General features: G+C 47.5%; 1 protein-coding gene across 1 annotated transcript in view; it reads left to right on the plus strand.

The window, feature by feature from the left end:
* Positions 1-15,000, plus strand: part of LOC139405575 (protein MTSS 1-like) — a 112,824-nt gene that overhangs the window by 87,945 nt on the left and 9,879 nt on the right. The window contains exons 7-11 of the mRNA XM_071147987.1: positions 2,290-2,447; positions 3,276-3,383; positions 4,303-4,400; positions 5,958-6,189; positions 14,175-14,276. Coding sequence (XP_071004088.1) covers positions 2,290-2,447; positions 3,276-3,383; positions 4,303-4,400; positions 5,958-6,189; positions 14,175-14,276 — 698 coding nt within the window. The remainder of the gene's footprint in view (positions 1-2,289; positions 2,448-3,275; positions 3,384-4,302; positions 4,401-5,957; positions 6,190-14,174; positions 14,277-15,000) is intronic.

Raw genomic sequence — 15,000 nt, forward strand, 5'->3', positions numbered from 1 at the left:
CAAACCAAAATGGGTAAATGTTTGGATTCCTAGATGGAAATATCATCCATCCATTGTGTTAAACGACTACTGGATAATCTTGAGTTTCCCCAAAATGTCTAAGTTACGTTCTCACTGCTCATTGAAGCGCAACGATGCAGTCATACGTTTGACTTACAGTAGCAGCCTATCCTGGTGTTGTCATCCACAAAGCCTCAGGGTCAAACCTCACTGTTGAGAAACATTTTACTTACATTTTCCAGCCTGGTTGGGACCTTGATGGGGTCTAGGAGAGGCTGGTGACAAAAAGTTAGATAATACCCCTGGACGGGCTGGCTGCTTAGGCCGAGTCCAGGAGAGAGAGAGAGAGAAGGAGAGAGAGAGAGAAGGAGAGAGAGAGGAGAGATAAAGAGAGAGAGAGACAGAGAAGGAGAGACAGAGACGGAGAAGGAGAGAGAGAGAGGAGAGAGAAAGAGAGAGAAAGAGAGAGAGAGAGGAGAGAGAAGGAGAGAGAGAGAGAGGAGAGAGCGAGAGAGAGAGAGTGAGAGAGAGAGAGAGAGAGAGAGAGAGAGAGAGAGAGAGAGGAGAGAGAGAGAAGGAGAGAGCGAGAGACAGAGAAGGAGAGACAGAGAGAGAGAAGGAGAGACAGAGAAGGAGAGAGAGAGCTCAGGGAGGATAGTCTGCCAGTCTTCAAGGACAGGATAAACAACAGAAGCCCAGTAGTGATAAGTTACAATATGACATCATGACCTTTGTCCTCTCATACATCATACCTACATTGCACATGGAATATTCACAAAAGAGCAGACTCCAAGATAAATCAAGGGCCCTCAAAAACATATTAGTCCCAGGTCTGTGGTGAAGTACCCCCCAGTGTGATGTGAGTGATGTGTAATGATGGTAGCAGTATATTAACAGTAGGGGTGTGTCCCAGGTCTGTGGTGAAGAGCCCCCCAGTGTGATGTGAGTGATGTGTAATGATAGTACCAGTATATTAACAGTAGCGGGGTGTCCCAGGTCTGTGGTGAAGAGCCCCCCAGTGTGATGTGAGTAATGTGTAATGATAGTAGCAGTATATTAACAGTAGCGATGTGTCCCAGGTCTGTGGTGAAGAGCCCCCCCCCCCTCCCCCAGAGTGATGTGTAATGATGGTAGCAGTATATTAACAGTAGCGGTGTGTCCCAGGTCTGTGGTGAAGAGCCCCCCAGTGTGATGTGAGTGATGTGTAATGATAGTACCAGTATATTAACAGTAGCGGTGTGTCCCAGGTCTGTGGTGAAGAGCCCCCCAGTGTGATGTGAGTAATGTGTAATGATAGTAGCAGTATATTAACAGTAGCGATGTGTCCCAGGTCTGTGGTGAAGAGCCCCCCCAGTGTGATGTGTAATGACAGTACCAGTATATTAACAGTAGCGGTGTGTCCCAGGTCTGTGGTGAAGAGCCCCCCAGTGTGATGTGTAATGACAGTACCAGTATATTAACAGTAGCGGTGTGTCCCAGGTCTGTGGTGAAGAGCCCCCCAGTGTGATTTGTAATGACAGTACCAGTATATTAACAGTAGCGGTGTGTCCCAGGGCGAGGAGACGTCCAGCCCCAGTGTGATGTGTAATGATAGTACCAGTATATTAACACTAGCGGTGTGTCCCAGGTCTATGTTGAAGAGCCCCCCCAGTGTGATGTGTAATGACAGTACCAGTATATTAACAGTAGCGGTGTGTCCCAGGGCGAGGAGACGTCCAGCCCCAGTGTGATGTGTAATGACAGTAGCAGTATATTAACAGTAGCGGTGTGTCTGTGGTGAAGAGCCCCCCAGTGTGATGTGTAATGACAGTACCAGTATATTAACAGTAGCGGTGTGTCCCAGGGCGAGGAGACGTCCAGCCCCAGTGTGATGTGTAATGATAGTACCAGTATATTAACAGTAGCGGTGTGTCCCAGGTCTGTGTTGAAGAGCCCCCCCAGTGTGATGTGTAATGATAGTACCAGTATATTAACAGTAGCGGTGTGTCCCAGGGCGAGGAGACGTCCAGCCCCAGTGTGATGTGTAATGATAGTACCAGTATATTAACACTAGCGGTGTGTCCCAGGTCTGTGTTGAAGAGCCCCCCCAGTGTGATGTGTAATGACAGTACCAGTATATTAACAGTAGCGGTGTGTCCCAGGGCGAGGAGACGTCCAGCCCCAGTGTGATGTGTAATGACAGTAGCAGTATATTAACAGTAGCGGTGTGTCCCAGGGCGAGGAGACGTCCAGCCCCAGTGTGATGTGTAATGACAGTACCAGTATATTAACAGTAGCGATGTGTCCCAGGGCGAGGAGACGTCCAGCCCCAGCTGAACAGTGCCATGCAGGACGTCAGTGATAAATACCTGTTGCTGGAGGAGACGGAGAAACAGGCCGTCAGGAAGGCCCTCGTCGAGGAAAGGAGCAGGTTGTGCACCTTCGTCTCCATGCTACGACCTGTCGTGGTGAGTCATAACATAACACACACACTAACACACACAACACAGAGGTCAGAGGTCAGGCTAATGTCGTGGTGGTGAGTCATAACATAACACACACACAACACAGAGGTCAGAGGTCAGGCTAATGTCGTGGTGGTGAGTCATAACATAACACACACACAACACAGAGGTCAGAGGTCAGGCTAAGGCCGTGGTGGTGAGTCATAACATAACACACACACTAACACACACAACACAGAGGTCAGAGGTCAGGCTAAGGCCGTGGTGGTGAGTCCGTTGGCAATACACACACCACAAACACAAACACAGAAACCGAAACAGAGCCGTAGGGCCTCACCATGGGAGATGCTGATTCCTCATTAACACCCAGAGGAAATGTTCCTCATTAACACCCAGAGGAAATGTTCCTCATTAACACCCAGAGGAAATGTTCTGTTCCTCATTAACACCCAGAGGAAATGTTCTGTTCCTCATTAACACCCAGAGGAAATGTTCCTCATTAACACCCAGAGGAAATGTTCCTCATTAACACCCAGAGGAAATGTTCTGTTCCTCATTAACACCCAGAGGAAATGTTCCTCATTAACACCCAGAGGAAATGTTCCTCATTAACACCCAGAGGAAATGTTCTGTTCCTCATTAACACCCAGAGGAAATGTTCCTCATTGACACCCAGAGGAGATGTTCCATAAGAAGCACATTGTTGACGTTTCAGTTTAAGATGTTGTTGTTGTTGTTGTTGTTGTTGTTGTTGTTGTGAGCAGTATGAGTAGGACTGATGACATCACCTGGATAAATGCAGGATCAATAAACACATTGTGATCCTTCCAGGATGAGGAGATCTCCATGCTAGGAGAGGTCACCCACCTCCAGACCATATCTGACGACCTCAAGATGCTGACCATGGACCCTCACAAGCTGCCCCCCGCCAGCGAACAGGTACCGTATCCCTGACCCTAACCCTAACCCTAACCCTGACCCTGACCCTGATCCTGACCCTAACCCTGACCCTAACCCTGATCCTGACCCTGACCCTGACCCTAACCCTGATCCTGACCCTGACCCTAACCCTAAACCCTGATCCTGACCCTAACCCTAACCCTGACCCTGACCCTAACCCTGACCGTATCCCTGACCCTAATCCTAACCCTAACCCTGACCCTGACCTTATCCCTGACCCTAACCCTGACCCTAACCCTGACCCTAACCCTGACCCTGACCGTATCCCTGACCCTAACCCTAACCCTGACCGTATCCCTGACCCTAACCCTAACCCTGACCCTGACCCTAACCCTGATCCTGACCCTGACCCTAACCCTGATCCTGACCCTGACCCAGACCCTAACCCTGATCCTGACCCTGACCCTAACCCTAAACCCTGATCCTGACCCTAACCCTAACCCTGACCCTAAACCTGACCGTATCCCTGACCCTAATCCTAACCCTAACCCTGACCCTGACCTTATCCCTGACCCTAACCCTGACCCTAACCCTGACCCTAACCCTGACCCTGACCGTATCCCTGACCCTAACCCTGACCGTATCCCTGACCCTGATCCTAACCCTGATCCTGACCCTGACCCTAACCCTGACCGTATCCCTGACCCTGACCCTAACCCTGACCCTGACCGTATCCCTGACCCTGACCCTGACCGTATCCCTGACCCTGACCGTATCCCTGACCCTAACCCTAACCCTGACCGTATCCCTGACCCTGACCCTAAGTCCTCAGACTACAGGGTTCCATTTCATATCTGTCCCATGTGTTTCCTCCTCAGACTACAGGGTTCCATTTCATATCTGTCCCATATGTTTCCTCCTCAGACACTGATCTGTCATTGTTGTTCTGTCCTGTCAGGTGATTCTGGATCTGAAAGGCTCTGACTATAACTGGTCCTATCAGACTCCTCCCTCCTCCCCCAGCACCACTAGGTCCAGGAAGTCCAGTATGTGCAGGTAGGTGTCCTAGGACCAGAACCGCAGCTTGTCACCTTTATCTATGCAGGGGGGGCCTGTTCAGAACCTTCAGATGGAAATGGGTCATCTCTAGTAGTCCCAGTATGTAGTGGTGTCTTGGACCAGAACCAGACCACATCCTGAATGTTTCACCTTTAACTGAAAAACAACCTTAGACCCATATTCACACAGAGATCTGATCTAGGATCAGTTTTGCCTAAATTTTACATATTGAAACAATTATATAGACAGTGGGGAACTGATCCTACTCTTCGACGCCCTGATGAAGACCGACCCCGCCCCCCAGTGGTGGGTAGAGGAACTGCAGCCGTTTGTGATGTCATATCACTGCCCATTCTCTTCACCTACTTGTTTCCTGGGGGAATTGAAGATGGTTAATTCATTTCACCCAGACTTGTAAATATATCATTGCGTGTGTTATGAATGTAGACATTTCAATATGAAATGTCATTGTAACTTCAGCCTTCCAGCTGTTTCTATAGAATATGACTCATAATAAACCCCCCCCTCCACCTCGTGTCTTTCCGTACATGGTTGTTGTTGTCGTCACACTGGTTGGGTTTGTAAAACACTTTGTGCTGTGATGCCTGCCTTGTTTTCATCTTGTGATGCATTTGACTTTGTTTACATCATTTTAATTCCAGTTGTTGGATCCACAGATCCTAGTTAAAATGTCACTGTTGATGCTCGGTCAATGGACCCAATGATAAAGGCACATGGCGACCACAGTCCAACTTGCTTGTAGTTGCACTGAGCATGATACACGTTGATATATATATATATGTATATATATATATATAAATATATATAATATATATATATATATATATATATATATATATATATATTGTGGTAACGTTTTTTATGATTTCATGCCTGGTTGTTTTAATGTTTTAATTGGACTGGTTTGTTCACAGTCACTGCCTGCTGCATTGGTTTGGAGTGTTAACCCATTCACTGTCTGTCTGTCTCCCTCTGTCTGTCTCTCACCCTCCTGCCTGTTTGTCTGTCTGTCTGTCTGTCTCCCTCTGTCTGTCTCTCACCCTCCTGCCTGTTCCCCTGTCTGTCTGTCTGTCTGTCTGTCTGTCTGTCTGTCTGTCTGTCTGTCTGTCTGTCTGTCTGTCTGTCTGTCTGTCTGTCTGTCTGTTTGTCTGTCTGTCTGTCTGTCTGTCTGTCACCCTCCTGCCTGTTCCCCTGTCTGTCTGTCTGTCTGTTTGTCTCTGTCTGTCTGTCTGTCTGTCTCTGTCTGTCTGTCTGTCTGTCTGTTTGTCTGTCTGTCTGTCACCCTCCTGCCTGTTCCCCTGTCTGTCTGTCTGTTTGTCTCTGTCTGTCTGTCTGTCTGTCTGTCTGTCTGTCTGTCTGTCTGTCTGTCTCTCCACCTGTCTGTCTGTCTGTCTGTCCACCCGTCTGTCTGTCTCTCCACCTGTCTGTCTGTCCGTCCGTCCGTCTGTCTGTCTCTCCACGCGTCTGTCTGTTTGTCTTTCTGTCTGTCTCTCCACCTGTCTGTCTGTCTCTCCACCCGTCTCACCCTAACAGCAGTCTGAACAGCGTAAACAGTAGTGACTCTCGCTCCAGCGGCACATCCCACTCTCACTCCCCTTCCTCCTCCTCCTGCTCCTCCCACTACGGCTACCGTAGCTCCACCCTGCCCCAGCAGGCCGCGGCACGACTGTCTTCCATGTCCTCCCATGACTCAGGATTCATCTCCCAGCCAGACACCTACACCTCCAAGTCACCATCACCCATGCCCCAGGAAACACTGCCGCAGGTAAGACTACACTACAGTACACTACATTACAGTACACTACACTACACTACTCTACACTACAGTACAGTACACTACACTACAGTACACTACACTACATTACAGTACACTACACTACAGTACACTACAGTACAGTACACTACACTACAGTGCACTACACTACACTACTCTACACTACAGTACAGTACAGTACACTACACTACAGTACTGTACAGTACAGTACACTACACTACTGTACACTACAGTACAGTACACTACACTACTCTACACTACAGTACAGTACACTACACTACAGTACACTACACTACATTACAGTACACTACACTACAGTACACTACAGTACAGTACACTACACTACAGTACTGTACAGTACAGTACACTACACTACAGTACACTACAGTACACTACACTACACTACTCTACACTACAGTACACTAAACTACACTGCAGTACAGTACACTACAGTACACTACAGTACAGTACACTACACTACAGTACACTACAGTACAGTACAGTACACTACATTACAGTACACTACAGTACACTACACTACAGTACACTACAGTACACTACACTACAGTACAGTAGAGTACACTACACTACAGTACACTAAACTACACTACACTACAGTACACTACAGTACAGTACACTACAGTACACTACACTACAGTACAATACACTACAGTACACTACACTACAGTACACTACACTACAGTACAGTACACTACAGTACACTACACTACAGTACACTACAGTACACTACACTACAGTACAATACACTACAGTACACTACATTACAGTACACTACAGTACACTACACTACAGTACACTACAGTACACTACACTACAGTACACTAAACTACACTACAGTACACTACACTACAATACACTACAGTACACTAAACTACACTACAGTACACTACACTACACTACACTACACTACACTACACTACCAAGTGGTAAGACCCTACTACACTGGACTCTTTACCCTGAGATTAAACCTTCATATCTTCTGGAAGTGTATGGACAGTTTAGTTTTCGGCAGTGTCCTGTCCCAGGCTGACTGTATACGTCAACAATACATATATTATGATCGATTGGTCCTCAAGTGACCTTTGACTTCCTTATACATCAAATATGAGAGACACTAGCCATCCCAGGTTGCTAGGATACCCTGCTCCTGAGGAGAGGGGCTTGGGGGAGGTCAGTAACTGGGCTGGCTGTTCTACAGACCAGTCCTGTCAGTACCTCAGCTGAACTACCAGAGTCCTGTTGGGAGGTCAGTAACTGGGCTGGCTGTTCTACAGACCAGTCCTGTCAGTACCTCAGCTGAGCTACCAGAGTCCTGTTGGGAGGTCAGTAACTGGGCTGACTGTTCTACAGACCAGTCCTGTCAGTACCTCAGCTAGGTCACTATCAGTCTAGAGTAGAGTTCCTTCCTCTGTCAGGTCACTGTCATTCTATAGTAGAGTTCCTTCCTCTGTCAGGTCACTGTCAGTCTAGAGTAGAGTTCCTTCCTCTGTTAGGTCACTGTCAGGCTAGAGTAGAGTTCCTTCCTCTGTTAGGTCACTGTCAGGCTAGAGTAGAGTTCCTTCCTCTGTTAGGTCACTGTCAGTCTATAGTAGAGTTCCTTCCTCTGTTAGGTCACTGTCAGTCTAGAGTAGAGTTCCTTCCTCTGTTAGGTCACTGTCAGGCTAGAGTAGAGTTCCTTCCTCTGTTAGGTCACTGTCAGGCTAGAGTAGAGTTCCTTCCTCTGTTAGGTCACTGTCAGTCTATAGTAGAGTTCCTTCCTCTGTTAGGTCACTCTGTTAAGTCACTGTCAGTCTAGAGTAGAGTTCCTTCCTCTGTTAGGTCACTGTCAGTCTAGAGTAGAGTTCCTCCTTCCTCTGTTAGGTCACTGTCAGTCTATAGTAGAGTTCCTCCTTCCTCTATTAGGTCACTGTCAGTCTAGAGTAGAGTTCCTTCCTCTGTTAGGTCACTGTCAGTCTATAGTAGAGTTCCTTCCTCTGTTAGGTCACTGTCAGTCTATAGTAGAGTTCCTTCCTCTGTTAGGTCACTCTGTTAGGTCACTGTCAGTCTAGAGTAGAGTTCCTTCCTCTGTTAGGTCACTGTCAGTCTAGAGTAGAGTTCCTCCTTCCTCTGTTAGGTCACTGTCAGTCTAGAGTAGAGTCCCTCCTTCCTCTGTTAGGTCACTGTCAGTCTAGAGTAGAGTTCCTCCTTCCTCTGTTAGGTCACTATCAGTCTAGAGTAGAGTTCCTTCCTCTGTCAGGTCACTGTCAGTCTATAGTAGAGTCCCCACTTCCTCTGTTAGGTCACTGTCAGTCCAGAGTAGAGTCCCCACTTCCTCTGTTAGGTCACTGTCAGTCTATAGTAGAGTCCCCACTTCCTCTGTTAGGTCACTGTCAGTCTATAGTAGAGTCCCCACTTCCTCTGTTAGGTCACTGTCAGTCCAGAGTAGAGTCCCCACTTCCTCTGTTAGGTCACTGTCAGTCTATAGTAGAGTCCCCACTTCCTCTGTTAGGTCACTGTCAGTCTAGAGTAGAGTTCCTCCTTCCTCTGTTAGGTCACTGTCAGTCTAGAGTAGAGTTCCTCCTTCCTCTGTCAGGTCACTGTCAGTCTAGAGTAGAGTTCCTTCCTCTGTCAGGTCACTGTCAGTCTAGAGTAGAGTTCCTCCTTCCTCTGTTAGGTCACTGTCAGTCTAGAGTAGAGTCCCCACTTCCTCTGTTAGGTCACTGTCAGTCTATAGTAGAGTTCCCACTTCCTCTGTTAGGTCACTGTCAGTCTAGAGTAGAGTTCCTTCCTCTGTTAGGTCACTGTCAGTCTAGAGTAGAGTTTCTCCTTCCTCTGTCAGGTCACTGTCAGTCTATAGTAGAGTCCCCACTTCCTCTGTTAGGTCACTGTCAGTCTAGAGTAGAGTCCCCACTTCCTCTGTTAGGTCACTGTCAGTCTAGAGTAGAGTTCCTTCCTCTGTTAGGTCACTGTTAGTCTAGAGTAGAGTCCCCACTTCCTCTGTTAGGTCACTGTCAGTCTATAGTAGAGTCCCCACTTCCTCTGTTAGGTCACTGTCAGTCTAGAGTAGAGTTCCTCTTTCCTCTGTTAGGTCACTGTCAGTCTAGAGTAGAGTTCCTTCCTCTGTTAGGTCACTGTCAGTCTATAGTAGAGTTCCTTCCTCTGTTAGGTCACTCTGTTAGGTCACTGTCAGTCTAGAGTAGAGTTCCTTCCTCTGTTAGGTCACTGTCAGTCTAGAGTAGAGTTCCTCCTTCCTCTGTTAGGTCACTGTCAGTCTAGAGTAGAGTCCCTCCTTCCTCTGTTAGGTCACTGTCAGTCTAGAGTAGAGTTCCTCCTTCCTCTGTTAGGTCACTATCAGTCTAGAGTAGAGTTCCTTCCTCTGTCAGGTCACTGTCAGTCTATAGTAGAGTCCCCACTTCCTCTGTTAGGTCACTGTCAGTCCAGAGTAGAGTCCCCACTTCCTCTGTTAGGTCACTGTCAGTCTATAGTAGAGTCCCCACTTCCTCTGTTAGGTCACTGTCAGTCTATAGTAGAGTCCCCACTTCCTCTGTTAGGTCACTGTCAGTCCAGAGTAGAGTCCCCACTTCCTCTGTTAGGTCACTGTCAGTCTATAGTAGAGTCCCCACTTCCTCTGTTAGGTCACTGTCAGTCTAGAGTAGAGTTCCTCCTTCCTCTGTTAGGTCACTGTCAGTCTAGAGTAGAGTTCCTCCTTCCTCTGTCAGGTCACTGTCAGTCTAGAGTAGAGTTCCTTCCTCTGTCAGGTCACTGTCAGTCTAGAGTAGAGTTCCTCCTTCCTCTGTTAGGTCACTGTCAGTCTAGAGTAGAGTCCCCACTTCCTCTGTTAGGTCACTGTCAGTCTATAGTAGAGTTCCCACTTCCTCTGTTAGGTCACTGTCAGTCTAGAGTAGAGTTCCTTCCTCTGTTAGGTCACTGTCAGTCTAGAGTAGAGTTCCTCCTTCCTCTGTTAGGTCACTGTCAGTCTATAGTAGAGTTCCTCCTTCCTCTATTAGGTCACTGTCAGTCTAGAGTAGAGTTCCTTCCTCTGTTAGGTCACTGTCAGTCTATAGTAGAGTTCCTTCCTCTGTTAGGTCACTGTCAGTCTATAGTAGAGTTCCTTCCTCTGTTAGGTCACTCTGTTAGGTCACTGTCAGTCTAGAGTAGAGTTCCTTCCTCTGTTAGGTCACTGTCAGTCTAGAGTAGAGTTCCTCCTTCCTCTGTTAGGTCACTGTCAGTCTAGAGTAGAGTCCCTCCTTCCTCTGTTAGGTCACTGTCAGTCTAGAGTAGAGTTCCTCCTTCCTCTGTTAGGTCACTATCAGTCTAGAGTAGAGTTCCTTCCTCTGTCAGGTCACTGTCAGTCTAGAGTAGAGTTCCTTCCTCTGTTAGGTCACTGTCAGTCTAGAGTAGAGTTTCTTCCTCTGTTAGGTCACTGTCAGGCTAGAGTAGAGTTCCTTCCTCTGTTAGGTCACTGTCAGTCTAGAGTAGAGTTCCTTCCTCTGTTAGGTCACTGTCAGTCTAGAGTAGAGTTCCTTCCTCTATTAGGTCACTGTCAGTCTAGAGTAGAGTTTCTCCTTCCTCTGTTAGGTCACTGTCAGTCTATAGTAGAGTTCCCACTTCCTCTGTTAGGTCACTATCAGTCTAGAGTAGAGTTCCTTCCTCTGTTAGGTCACTGTCAGTCTATAGTAGAGTTCCTTCCTCTGTTAGGTCACTGTCAGTCTATAGTAGAGTTCCTTCCTCTGTTAGGTCACTCTGTTAGGTCACTGTCAGTCTAGAGTAGAGTTCCTTCCTCTGTTAGGTCACTGTCAGTCTAGAGTAGAGTTCCTCCTTCCTCTGTTAGGTCACTGTCAGTCTATAGTAGAGTTCCTCCTTCCTCTATTAGGTCACTGTCAGTCTAGAGTAGAGTTCCTCCTTCCTCTGTTAGGTCACTGTCAGTCTAGAGTAGAGTTCCTTCCTCTGTTAGGTCACTGTCAGTCTAGAGTAGAGTTCCTTCCTCTGTTAGGTCACTGTCAGGCTATAGTAGAGTTCCTTCCTCTGTCAGGTCACTGTCAGTCTAGAGTAGAGTTCCTTCCTCTGTTAGGTCACTGTCAGTCTAGAGTAGAGTTCCTCCTTCCTCTGTTAGGTCACTGTCAGTCTAGAGTAGATTTCCTTCCTCTGTTAGGTCACTATCAGTCTAGAGTAGAGTTCCTTCCTCTGTTAGGTCACTGTCAGTCTATAGTAGAGTCCCCACTTCCTCTGTTAGGTCACTCTGTTAGGTCACTGTCAGTCTAGAGTAGAGTCCCCACTTCCTCTGTTAGGTCACTGTCAGTCTAGAGTAGAGTTCCTCCTTCCTCTGTTAGGTCACTGTCAGTCTAGAGTAGAGTCCCCACTTCCTCTGTTAGGTCACTGTCAGTCTAGAGTAGAGTTTCTCCTTCCTCTGTTAGGTCACTGTCAGTCTAGAGTAGAGTTCCTTCCTCTGTTAGGTCACTGTCAGTCTATAGTAGAGTCCCCACTTCCTCTGTTAGGTCACTGTCAGTCTAGAGTAGAGTTCCCACTTCCTCTGTTAGGTCACTGTCAGGCTATAGTAGAGTTCCTTCCTCTGTTAGGTCACTGTCAGTCTAGAGTAGAGTTCCCACTTCCTCTGTTAGGTCACTGTCAGTCTAGAGTAGAGTTCCCACTTCCTCTGTTAGGTCACTGTCAGGCTATAGTAGAGTTCCTTCCTCTGTTAGGTCACTGTACTGAATATGGTCTCAGAGTGACAACCACTAATACTGCCGCACCGCTACCCCATAGAAAACCCCCAGGAGAATACTACTCCATAGAAAACCCCCAGGAGAATACTACTCCATAGAAAACCCCCAGGAGAATACTACTCCATAGAAAACCCCCAGGAGAATACTACTCCATATAAAACCAGCAGGAGAATACTACTCCATAGAAAACCCCCAGGAGAATACTACTCCATAGAAAACCCCCAGGAGAATACTACTCCATAGAAAACCCCCAGGAGAATACTACTCCATAGAAAACCACCAGGAGAATACTACTCCATAGAAAACCCCCAGGAGAATACTACTCCATAGAAAACCCCCAGGAGAATACTACTCCATAGAAAACCCCCAGGAGAATACTACTCCATAGAAAACCACCAGGAGAATACTACTCCATAGAAAACCCCCAGGAGAATACTACTCCATAGAAAACCCCCAGGAGAATACTACTCCATAGAAAACCCCCAGGAGAATACTACTCCATAGAAAACCACCAGGAGAATACTACTCCATAGAAAACCACCAGGAGAATACTACTCCATAGAAAACCCCCAGGAGAATACTACTCCATAGAAAACCCCCAGGAGAATACTACTCCATAGAAAACCCCCAGGAGAATACTACTCCATAGAAAACCCCCAGGAGAATACTACTCCATAGAAAACCCCCAGGAGAATACTACTCCATAGAAAACCAGCAGGAGAATACTACTCCATAGAAAACCCCCAGGAGAATACTACTCCATAGAAAACCCCCAGGAGAATACTACTCCATAGAAAACCCCCAGGAGAATATTACTCTATAGAAAACCCCCAGGAGAATACTACTCCATAGAAAACCCCCGGGAGAATACTACTCCATAGAAAACCCCCAGGAGAATACTACTCCTGGGCTTTCTGTGTCTGGCTTTAAACTCTTTAACCATGATGCTTAGTACCAGACTGTCTATCTGCTTCCCCCTCTGCTGTCCACAAGGACAGTTAATGCTAAATGATATCTATCCTCTGACTCACCTCTGTGCTTTGTTTCACTTCAGCTAATTCCCCCCTGAATCTCGGTGCTAACCTCCCTGCTGGCAGGGAACTGTTGTTTTTAAACGTGCTGATGCAGCTCACTGACTGATTGATGCCTTCTGACGTCTTCCCTGCTGTTCTGTCTTTATGTGCTGGCTACAATACACGCCTTCCTCTCCCTTATGTGTTCTATTCCGGTGTGACTGTCTGTGACTGTCTGTGACTGTCTGTGACTGTCTGTGGCCATGTTTGACGGTCTGTGACTGTGTGTGACTGTCTGTGACCGTATTTGACCGTCTGTGACCGTCTGTGACTGTCTGTGACTGTGTGTGACTGTCTGTGACTGTCTGTGACTGTGTGTGACTGTGTGTGACTGTGTGTGACTGTCTGTGACTGTCTGTGACTGTCTGTGACCGTCTGTGACTGTCTGTGACTGTCTGTGACTGTCTGTGGCCATGTGTGACTGTCTGTGACTGTCTGTGACTGTCTGTGACTGTCTGTGGCCATGTTTGACGGTCTGTGACTGTGTGTGACTGTCTGTGACCATATTTGACCGTCTGTGACTGTGTGTGACTGTGTGTGACGGTCTGTGACGGTCTGTGTCTGTCTGTGACTGTCTGTGACTGTCTGTGACTGTCTGTGACTGTCTGTGACCATATTTGACCGTCTGTGACTGTCTGTGACTGTCTGTGACTGTCTGTGGCCATGTTTGACGGTCTGTGACTGTGTGTGACTGTCTGTGACCATATTTGACCGTCTGTGACTGTGTGTGACTGTGTGTGACTGTGTGTGACTGTCTGTGACTGTCTGTGACTGTCTGTGACGGTCTGTGACTGTCTGTGACGGTCTGTGACGGTCTGTGACTGTCTGTGACTGTCTGTGACTGTCTGTGACTGTCTGTGACTGTCTGTGACTGTGTGTGACTGTCTGTGACTGTGTGTGACTGTCTGTGACTGTCTGTGACTGTGTGTGACTGTCTGTGACTGTGTGTGACTGTGTGTGACTGTGTGTGACTGTCTGTGACTGTCTGTGACCGTCTGTGACTGTGTGTGACCGTCTGTGACTGTGTGTGACTGCGTGTATGTTCATATCCGGTCATCTTTTAACCCTACACTGAACTCAAACTCCTCTCTTTTTTTTTAACACCAAAACTCTCTGCTCCCGTCTTGTGCTCGTCCTCTGTCGTGTCTGTCTGCCTCCACCCAACCTGCCGTTCCTCCAGCCTTGCTCCAGCTCTGGCTCGTCTGAGGCCTCTGACACCTGCCAGTCAGTCAGTGAGTGCAGCTCTCCCACCTCAGGAGGGCCTCTGGCTGCAGTTGACAAGGTGAAATACTCCCTCCCTCCCTCCCTCCTTTGAGAGGAAGCACCCCCCCTGCCCTCTCATGATAGATACCCTACCCCTCGTCCCCTCTCATGATAGATACCCTACCCCTCGTCCCCTCTCATGATAGATACCCTACCCCTCGTCTCCTTGCTGTGGCCCTTATTCTAGATTCTCCTCACAGGAACCATCGTGTTCACCTTCTCCACACCCCTCTACCCCATCCAGGTGTTCCACCCACAGCTTCCTTTCACCTGTCTCTGATCGCTGCTGTTTCGTATCCAGTCTCATGGGTCGTCATGGTCGTTCACATACATTTCAGAATTCAGAACCGCGGTCCGGTTTGTCAATCAGGCAGGATTCATTTTCTTAGTTTACTCCTTTTGTTTATTTGTTCTTCCGAAATGTTGACTTATTTGTGTTTCATTCATCAACTTTTATCTTGTGTTTCTGATTGTGTTGTTTTATTATCCTGACCCTATTGTGTTGGTTTATTATCCTGACCCTATTGTCCTGACCCTATTTTGTTGGTTTATTATCCTGACCCTATTGTGTTGGTTTATTATCCTGACTCTATTGTCCTGACCCTATTGTGTTGGTTTATTATCCTGACCCTATTGTGTTGGTTTATTATCCTGACCCTATTGTGTTGGTTTATTATCCTGACCCTATTGTGTTGGTTTATTATCCTGACCCTATTGTGTCGGTTTATTATCCTGACCCTATT

This window comes from Oncorhynchus clarkii, chromosome 3 (genome assembly GCF_045791955.1).
Source record: "Oncorhynchus clarkii lewisi isolate Uvic-CL-2024 chromosome 3, UVic_Ocla_1.0, whole genome shotgun sequence".
NCBI classification, from domain to species: Eukaryota; Metazoa; Chordata; class Actinopteri; order Salmoniformes; family Salmonidae; genus Oncorhynchus; species Oncorhynchus clarkii.